The sequence below is a fragment of the Sturnus vulgaris genome, chromosome 2 (genome assembly GCF_052056855.1).
Source record: "Sturnus vulgaris isolate bStuVul1 chromosome 2, bStuVul1.hap1, whole genome shotgun sequence".
Classification (NCBI taxonomy): Eukaryota; Metazoa; Chordata; class Aves; order Passeriformes; family Sturnidae; genus Sturnus; species Sturnus vulgaris.
In genome coordinates, this window is record NC_142244.1 from 88,560,409 (window position 1) to 88,570,802 (window position 10,394).

The following is a 10,394-nucleotide window of genomic DNA, read 5'->3' on the forward strand; positions in this document are numbered from 1 at the left end:
CACTCACTGTGAAAATGAATAGATCTAGCTGTGAGTGATTTGCCCTTTCTCTCAGAAATAACTAATAAAAGTCAGTTGCACCAGCACATATCTCTTCTAATGCTGTTCCTTGCACCAGAGTTTGCTATTCTTACACTCCCAATATGGATGGAGGTGGAAGAATACCAAGCTGTGCCACAAAGACCAACAATGTGTAACTACGGACACACACGCCCCTTTGCAACAGCCCTTGCCTTTGCAGTACTCGCATCTATTACTCAAATTCCTGCTGCATACAATGTAAACTAAGGTGGTGCTGGACGTCCCTGTGATCACTGAGAAGAGACATCAAGGGATGTCATGTAATAAAATACCTGCTAAAAGGAAGATTGGACAGGGGAGATAGGATAGAGTTTGCTGCACAGGCTTCAAGCCTGAGCCTTTGTGCAAACAGGTGAAGGCCTGCCATGAATAGCAGGTGAGGCTTTAGGGGCTACAACTGAGGAATCTTCCCAAGCCTTGAAGGGCTTTCTGGGCATTCAGTTGTTTTCAGTCTCCCACTGCTGTTGGGCAGTGTGTATTTTCCTTTGCATAACGAGCCCAAACTACCCTCTGATGCATCTGCTCCTCTTATTCCAAAGGCTGTGCAGATTCTCATCAGATCCTCATCAGCCCTTCTGCCATGCCCCTGCCAACAGCACATTCCTTTCTCTATTACAGTCACAGTGCATTTCCAAGAGATGGAAGGGAGAGGTAAAAATCTTCCTTTTCTACCTTTTTTCCCCAAGAATTAATAGTCCTTCCTTCTCTCAGCATTTCTGAGAGAGGAGAGAAACACTCCATAAAATAAACTTTCCTCCAGAGCAGCTTGGGAGGAGTGAGATTTGTATTTTTTAAAAACAGTGCATTGCTACAGAACACACAAACAAAAGAGGTCAGAAGGCATTATTAGGACTGCCCAGTCTGGTGTCCTGGATAGTGCAGGGAATAAGCTGTTCCAGAAGGGTGAAGGGAACTTTCTTCCCTGATAGAGCCCAGTAACTTGAGGGTATACACCTTCACAAAGGTCGTATTTTGTTTACAGGAAAAGCATTCACTTGACTTGCATGCTTTCTTTAAACAAACAAAAAACCCCAACAAGCCAAAACCAAAGCAAAGCAAACAACCATATAAAAGAATTACAGGAAGGGGGGTGGAGGGAGGCGTCTGCATGGGCAAAAGAATAAAGCAAACTCATGTGAAATGTCTTATTCCTATGCAGTAACTCTTTCCGTCTTGCTTTCAGTCCCTTATTTTTTGTGATTTAATAGAAGGGCCAGGAGATTTATTCCACCAACATAGAAAGCATGATTATAAAGAGAACTGTTAAAGTAAAAAAGCCACATTGGCTCTCCTTCTTCCTCAGCATTCAGGGATAATAAGGGAATAGCTGTTTTACACAAAGACACAAGACCTCCCCTAGCTAGCTGCCTACCAGAGATCCTCTGCTATATTTATGAGTACAAACAGCTCAATACACTACCACACTTTTGGGTTTGTACCAGCCATTTTTACTGATAGAAGCACAATCTGTATTTTTAACTTAAATAATATCGAGTGTTCACATAGAGTATTTTTGCTAATAATATTCTGAAGAAGGTCATACATTTTGTTTACAATAGCAGGCTAACGTCACTCAGAGTCAAGGGTCAGAAAAATATTAAAAATTCACTGTGCCTCTCCTTGAAAAGCAACAGAAAATAAAGTAAAATGTTTTTCTTTAGTTAGAATAAAATTACATTTGATTCTACATATTGCAATTGCAATTACTGTTGAATTCAGCACTGGGAACATTCCTGAAGTTATTTCACAAAAATAATTATAACCAGATCTTTTGGTATTCAGAACGAGTAGAAATATCAACAGTGTTGCAAGGTCTCAGTGCCTTTAAATTCACAGAAATATAACAGGTCTTGCATTGATCCTTCCTTGCTTTTTGCAACCATGAATACAACAAATTGTCTATTCACCTGCATACATACATACACACACACAGACAAACACTTCCTTTGTGGTGAAGAAAGAGTAAATCTCCCCTTTCTGGAAGCACAGCAAGCCCTGAGCAATGGCTCACTGACACCTGCTGCCCCATCAATTAGCCTAATGTAAGGGTGTTCTTGTACAGTGCAGAGGTTAATGGGTGTTTAAGATGCAGAAAGTGTTTAGCTGTACCTGGAATAAGATCCTTCTTCAGCTTTATCTGCTATTCTGAAGGAGACTCGGTGGGCCAAGTTAACGAGACAAGGAGATGAATTGCTAACATCTGGAGCTGAATTTGGCCCAATTTTCACAGGTCCATAACATGGTATTGTCAACAGTGTCATTTCAACAGTTTTATTAAGTTTCTTTAAAAGTTAATGACAAATCTTCTAATATTTTGGGTTCAACTGAACACAGAATATAGTTATATCCTAGGCCTATTTCCAAATATTTTATCAGTAGTGCAATAAAAATTAGGCAAACTTACATAAGAAGGAAAGTGAATGAAATAAAGAGACTAAGCTGGGCTTTACCAGCTTCCTTGGGAATTCCTGTGCTGGAAGGATGAAGTAATTATTGAAATAATCCATGAACGATGTGCAGAATAGTTTTAATATTGGACATTTAAAATAGAGAGGGGAAAAAACTAAATTTGAAAATGCAAAGAACAAAATAGATATTTCTAGGAGAAGCCTAAGCCCTTCCAGGCAGAGACACACCAGCCTACCAGCTGAGACAAGCCAGAACATAAGCAGGCTGATCTCCAGAACCTGCTCATGAAAGGTGCCATCGGGGCTCTCAGTCAGCTCTACCTCGTTCCAGCCCAGACTGCTCTGCTGAAGCGGCTGCAGCAGCGCGTGCTAACCTGGAGTCTCCTCGGATGCAGGGATAACAAGAAGCCATGTCTCCAGCACAAGGACCACTTCGCCCCCCTGGGTCATCCTAGCACGAAGGAGCAGCAAGAATGGAGTGAGATCCAGCTGAAGCCACGGGATAGCAGCGGGACATGGTGAGGAAGGGGAGCATCATGCCCTGCATTCCCTCTGTAGATTGCAGACTCTGGGGCCAGTTTCCTCCCCAACATCCACACAGTCCATCCAAGAGGTACAGCCACTGTCAGCACAGTCGCAATCCTCTGAAAATTCCCCAGGCAACAGCACTCACATATTTCAGCAATAACTGCTACTTTGTAAACACATTCCACATTCCTGTTGCATTAAACCCCACAGGTCAAATGCAAAGCTGAACAGCCCCTTGTCTAAGTGTTGTACAAGGCTTGCTCTGAGGTAGTACGTGTGGCAGACTTTTATTTGGAAAGGACCTTATTTAGCCTCTTTTGACCCTTCCTAATTTAGGCCCTCTCAGCTTTCAAATGATAATTATTTTCTTGAGCCCTGATGGGAGACAGATGAGCCATGGCTCTTTATCTTTCCTCCACACCAGTAATATTTGGATCACCTCTAGAAAAAAACTCATGAGATTTTTAACACAAGGTCACTGTAAACATGACTTCCTCAGAGATTTCAGGTAGGAGTCCAGGTAAATTGGACCTCATAATCCAAATAATGTCCTACACAAAAAGACTGGAATGTTGCTTTCTGTCCATGCCACAATAAACATCATGGCTGAGCTTTTTCATCTTGGTTTGGAAACTTTCTCCATAGTCTATAAGAAAAACAGTCAGGATTTCACCAATGTAAGAGCCATAATTATTTGTCATTTACTCCCTTCACGACATGAACTTTCAAACATTTCATTCTTACTATCCATTCGGGACATAATTGTTCTTTATATTTGAAAGAAAAGAGCTACAGAAAAAGATTCCCTATCTCATTTACTTGCAGGTCTATGCTCCAAAGCAAGGATATGAACAAATGGAAATAACTGCCACCAGCTCAGATTCTTGTTTTCTTCTTTGCTCCTTCCCTGCAGCAATAATCTCAGTAAATATAACCTCTGGCGAGTCATTCTGTATGTATCACCTCCAGCTGCTGCTTCAGACTTGCAGACTTCTGAAAGTCAAAACCCTGAATGCAGCCTAATAGTTTTTACTGCCACCTTGTCAGAAATCCAGAGTGAAGTCTCTAGTGTGCCATCTGTACAAGCCCACTCATTCCCTTGGACTGGGAAGTAGAAAGCATATCACAGAATCACAGAATTGTTAGGGTTGGAAGGGACCCTTGGAGATTATCTGGCCCAAGCCCCCAGCCAAGGTGGGGTCACCTGGAGCAAGTGACATAGGAACGTGTCCAGGAGGGTTTTTGAATGTCTCCAGAGAGAGAAACACTACAACCTCCCTGGGCAACCTGTTCCACTGCACCATCATCCTCAAACATAAAGAAGTTCTTCATGTTGAGGTGAAACTTCTTGTGTTTTAGTTTATAGCCTTTGCTCTCATCCTGTCACTGGGCACCACTGGAAAGACTCTGGCGCCATCCTCCTGACACCTGCCTTTGAGACATTTATATTCGTCAATAAGATCCCCTCTCACTCTTCTCTAGACTAAATAGGCCCAGCTTCTGCAGCCTCTCCTCATAACATCCTTCTGATGTTCTCCAAGCTGCATCTCTCAGAGCAGGGATCAGAGTGAGTCTGTCATGCAGAAGCAATGCTCAGCTCCAGGCCTGTCCCTTGGTCCAGCTTTGCTGGAGCCAATGGCATAGACTGACGTGCCCTCTCTGGCCTAGGGCCCAGCTCCCCTTGGCACCTTGTGGGGCTGTGGAACTCAGGAGGCAAAGGGAACCTGATCATGCTCCCCGGGTCTCCACTGGAAGGGGTTCCATGGACCACAGGTGGGGAATACACTGTGAGAAATATCTCCCTTTTCCCACATCAACACTTGCCCTCAGCCTCTTCTCCTTTCTGCCACAGAAGTTCTCCCCATCTCCCTCTGACATGATAAGCACCTTCTTTGTTAAACTCCTCAATGCTTAAAACCTCTGTCAGAAATCTCTTGCATGCACATTTGTCTCTGGCAGCATCTCCCTCGCAGCAATGGTGAGAGGAAGACATGTCAGGAGTGAATAAGTCTAAATCACTTTACTCAAAAGAGACACACCTCTGCAGAGGAGCTCTCTCCCTTTCTGCCCCTTTTAAACCTAATTTTCAAGTTCCTATATAGCTTTTGGAGCTTACTTGGCAAGGGGGATAGGATGGTGGGGACAGGTATGTAAAGCCATTTGGAGACATTCCATGTCCCCAGGCTCCCTTCTTTGAATATACCACAAATGTTTTACTTCAATTCTCAAAAACCCAATCAGATGCAGGTTATTAATTCATTACTATGACAAGATTATTATGATTAATTTAACATGTGCAGGCACTTAAGTAACTACTGTTGGGAAATATTTGTCATTAATTCAAAAATTTTCTGCCTGTAATTTGTAAAATATAAATGCAAGTGTGCAGCAGAAATCCAGCATGACAAAGAGCACTCATCTGCCATCACCTTTACATGTGACTGTACAATGCTTGATCTCTGCCTGATTTAAATAAGCACAACAAAATGTACTGTAGCATTCATAAATTAAATACCATTGACATTCATATGCTAGAATGAGCCCAGATATAGAAAGAGAAACAGAGAAGCAGACAATATCCCCATGGGCAGCAAAAGGGGACACCATCAGGAGAGAGGGTGGCAGAGCAGTATTTCTAATCAAAGCTCGAAAAGCAAAGCTGTGCAAACAAAACCTACTTGTGTGGGCTTTTCTCCCACCTCCTGTGGGTCTGCAATAATTTCTACCAAGGCAGGCTGTGCAGTCAGGAACAACTTGTCTCTCAGGCATGGTACAGACCTCCAGGGTCACCCCATCACTCCTAGGAAGAGAACTCCCTGCCTCAAACTGCTGTGTTTTGCTTGCTTTCCCAGCAAGGTAGGTGAAAATTCTCTGTGTATAGAGCTAGTTAGAGCAACAAATCAGAAACTCAAGTCCAAAATAATCAGCCTCACAGCATCTTAGAAGGGCCCCAGCACTTCTTGGCCTTTGCTGATCCTTTGAGCAGGTCCAAAGTCAGTGATGAATCATTTTGCTCACAGACTCTTTAGCTCTGTGGTTTTGCAAGAGCTATCACTGCCACATGCATACCACCTATCAGACCTTTCTTGTTGCAGGAGCTCCATGCATTGCTTGGACTTTTTTAACTCTGTCATGTGGTGAAAACTCCTTAGGGAAATCCTGAGGAATGTTTTGGTACACTCATATCTTTGAGCTTCATATAGGTGTTTCAGAATAAAACTTGGGAACATACTACCAGAGGGAATTTCCTGAGCATTCAGTGCAAGCAAAGACTCAATATAATCCCTTCACAGGCTGATTAAAGTCTTATTTTGAAAACTATTCAAATTCAAATGCTATTCCAGAACCTGGTAACCCTGGTTAGAAAATCCCAGGCTAAATGACTGGTGTATACCTATTTATTTTTGTGCTAATGTAATACTTTCCTTGAAGGAGCCTTTTTCTTTTGCCACAGCTATTTAGAGAAAGAAGTCCATCTCCCCTTTCAGTCTTCATTGACAAAGCCAAACAAGTCATGGCATCTTAATTTCCTCACAGATATAAGCTCTCTATTACCCTGACATTTTACTAACTCTTCTCTGCACCTGCCTACTCCAAGCTCACCTCTTCAGGCAGCCAGATGCCCAGAACCACATACTGGGTCCCAGGCAGCCTCTATAGCTAAATGACACAAAGATCACACTTGGATTTAAGCTTCCCAGCTCCTAGTTAGGCTTGAACATATCAGCAGACAAATAGAGAGAAAGCATTCACCTGCCTCCTCTTGACTACTCTACTGCAGAGTCCAAGTACATGTTTGAGCTATTTGCTATCAAGAAACACTGCTCATGCAAGGCCAGTGTTTCAATAACCTTTCCAGACTTGGCTCTTTCCTACCACCATCCAACCACCCAGATGCTGATGCTGGCTGCCAATACCAGACTACAGGACCCATTCCAGCTTCTTTTCAAACCCCGAAGTGCCAGCATACGCTCCCTTGGCTGAATTTGCAAGGGCCCAGCCATCTGTGTATCTACAGACTCACCAGAGTGTCTCTGATGCAGGTATAATGGGAAAATATTTAGCCTTTTACATGCAGTTGGCAAATATACTCAGGCTCAAGCCTGAGGAAATTCTGATTCTCTTTGCTTAAGGGTCTCCTTTTTTTAAACATTTAAAAATATTTGTGAGTCATAGCAATGGGTAGGGAATGAGATATCTAGCAGAGCTCCTAGCTCTGCCAGAAGAGCATTACTAAGAGGATACTACCAGGCTTTGTGAACAGAGGAAAGATCAGGAGGTGCTGGGTGACTTAATCTCTCTGGTCCCACGCTATGCTCTGAGGGCACTATTTTACTGAAAGTGCCAGATCAAAGCTACTGCAGGGGTTTCTTCTGTTAACTGTCTCCTGAAAGTGGTTGACCTAGAGACCAGAACAATTAAATGAAATGTGAAGCACCCTCTCAAACAGATATTTTTCCTACTCTGTCCTACATCACCTAATCAGACAGTAGTATGAAGTTACACACGTGGGAGAGCTTTTTTGTAATAAAGGACATCCTGAACTGCATGAAGATACTGACCTGGTATATATTTTTTCTCTCTTCTTATGTGAACATACACCCTGCGAGTCCTAGGAATGAACGTATGAGCTCTCCCATAAGTATAGTAGAGACAAAAAGTCTGGAATACCAAATTGGACATGCACACTTAAAAAGCAGCTGCTGTATCAGGTATGCAATGTGAGACTCTGGGAATTGTTTTTCTGAATACTAAATGTGGAAAATATCAATTGAAGCTGCACTTAGTATCTCTGAAGAAATCAGCTTCTGAACGCCTTAGAGCCAGCACTCAAATTAAACAGCTCCATAACAGAAATAATTAAAATATATTGCTTAAAAATAATCTGGTATTTTATGTCCCTATTCAGAATCCAGCACTACAACCTTCTGTGGAAAAACCATATAAACATTCTTACAGTTTACCTGTCCTAGAGATGTGCAGCCAGACCTCTGGCTGATGTCACTTAGCAGGCCTTTGCTCAAGTTAATTGGAGCTGTATCAATTAATATCTCTGAAAAAACTGAATGTACTGCTTATAGACTTCTGAAAAAGACAAGTTAAACAGCTTGTATGCACCTGGAAACATTCATTTCCATGTTTTTCAAAATATGAAATATGTATTTTCTGTGAGGTGTGGTCCTTCAGAAAACTATTATGCCAGCCCTGCACCAGCACTAGATATGAACATACTCTGGTTTCATTCCCACCATCTGTATTATCTGTGAGTAGAGAAGCTACAACACAAGGAAGACAATTTTTTTTGTAAGTATTTTTCTTAGAATGGTACATTGCTCTAATTTTTACATTTGACAAAGGGGCTCTTCTTGTAATCTATCAAAGGGAAACAAAAAGCAGTAACAAATCCTATTGTGTTACTAACCAGAGGCAATGATTGCTGGCCTCTGCAAACAATACATAGCCAGAGGGACTTGCTGCTTTCTATTTTGTAAATATGCCACAAGCAGCGAGTTGCAGCGAGAGCATGGCAACCAATAACTCTTGATCACTTAAAGATTTTTCATTAGCCAGTTCTACAATAAATTAACTAGAGAAGTTTAAAGGTTGTTTTCAACAATTTATCTATAAACACACACCACAAAGAACAAGGGAAGACAGTTCATCTTTCTCCTTAACTTTTTTACTTACCATCCAATGAAACTTTAATAAGTACAAAAGCAAGTCAATAGTCCCAGAATTGAATGTTGAGCACCTGTGTAACCAAGAAATACATTTCACCTGGAGGAAAACAACCCGTAAAGTACCTCAGATATAAACTTTCTTCAGCTGCTTACCTGCGTAGGTTTCTGTTTGTCAGATTCAACACACCACAAAAGGCTACTGGTGTTTCAGAAGGGATCTGTCACCTTGCCAGACATTTAAGTGGTAGCAAAACCAGCAGAGGCACTTTCAAGTTAGCGCAGAGAACAGTGAAAGTCTCAATTCAGTTCGACTTGGACAGGTGCACCCTATGTCTCATCAGATACCCAGCATGGGGCTCCTCTGTCTTCCCAAAGCGTGAGTTATGAGCACTGCCCTGAACCTTTCCCCAAGTGATCCCTGTATCTAATGCGGAAGGAGCTGGTCAGAGAAGAAAGCACCAGTATCCCCCAGTTGCTAGGTAACAAGCAGGGAGATCCTGACCTGAATTCTTAGTGGAGGCTGATGTTACTCAGGAAGCTTAGCTGAGTCCTTCCTGGTTAGGGAGGGCCATGCCAAAAAGTTACTCCTGGCTTTGTAAAGACCACTGCGTAGCACCCATGACAAAGGGTCAGCTGCTGAGCTATTTTTATGATTAAAAGGCACCTGTTGTAAAAATAGGAAGCACACATAAGGGTGATATTTTCTGCTTTTCATGCTAATGAAACCACAAAGTTTTTAACCTTAAAAGAAGACCTGTTTCAAATCTGGTCGTTAAATAAAGCAGAAAAAAATAAACACCATGTGCACAGCCTCAATATTAACAAATGCAATGAGAGAATATTACGCATGTGAAAATTAAAAAAAATATATTATCCCATACACTGTACTATGAAGCATAATCTAAAGCCAAACTCAACATGGAAAATTGAAAGGAAGCAAATCAGGGAATTTCATGATTACATAAGAACTGTGCATTTTCTGGCCATGTAAATATTTTAAGTTATTGCTGTGCCATTGTATTTATTACTCTATTTAGCTTGCAAATTCTTCAGGATGTATTTTCTAAAAGATGAAAAGTAAACGCTCAGCCAGACCTGAGGAGCTAAAGTGCCTCTGAGCCCCTTGGATGGGGTATACCCAACCCTCTTATCCTGTATAGCAAAAGGAAATAATGCCTCCTCATACACAACATAACATGAATGTCAAAGACCCAATTATCTGGAAAAGATGCCTCTTTGCTTTCTACTGGCTCCAAGAAGCATCTTGGCAAAAACGGCACGAAAGCAATGCTGAGCACACCACATGTGGCATGGCTCCCACAGGCTGGAGGGGCCCATGAGGCTGGCAGGGCAGAGGGGTATCGGTGCAGAAACAAGTCCTTTCATTCCAGCTGGCTGCTTCCCCATCGCATCTGAGCACATTCTCACATGTGAGCAGCTCCCTCATTGCTCAAGTAGATTCTGCCAGTCCCAGACAGGAATATCTGTGAGGACTCCAGCTCAGCCAGGGCAGTAGCTCCCATATCTCTGCATGAGTTTGCAGTGGGTGTTCCTACCACCCAACCACCACATGGACAACTGCTCTCTTAAAGAAGGGTCTTAGGGACAGGAGAACTGGCCTTTCACGTCTAGAGAAGCCCAGCTATGACCTTAAAAGGGAATGACTCCACAATAGCCTTCTATCTGGTAGAAACAA

General features: G+C 42.3%; 1 protein-coding gene across 7 annotated transcripts in view; it reads right to left on the minus strand.

The window, feature by feature from the left end:
* CRACDL (CRACD like) overlaps window positions 1-9,136 on the minus strand; it is a 42,189-nt gene extending 33,053 nt beyond the window's left edge. For 2 of the 7 annotated variants that reach the window (XM_088160021.1, XM_088160020.1), the window contains exons 1-2: window positions 8,852-9,136; window positions 8,706-8,769 (exon numbers count right to left, since the gene is read on the minus strand). Coding sequence is in view for 2 of the 7 variants with exons in the window: in XM_088160017.1 (XP_088016143.1) it covers window positions 2,864-2,901 (38 nt within the window). In the remaining 5 variants the exon portion in view is untranslated. Of the gene's footprint in view, window positions 1-2,863; window positions 3,114-8,705; window positions 8,770-8,851 lie in introns of those variants that run through there. The other 5 variants (XM_088160019.1, XM_088160018.1, XM_088160017.1 and 2 more) reach the window with 3 other exon arrangements.
* Between the last annotated feature and the right edge of the window lie 1,258 nt (window positions 9,137-10,394).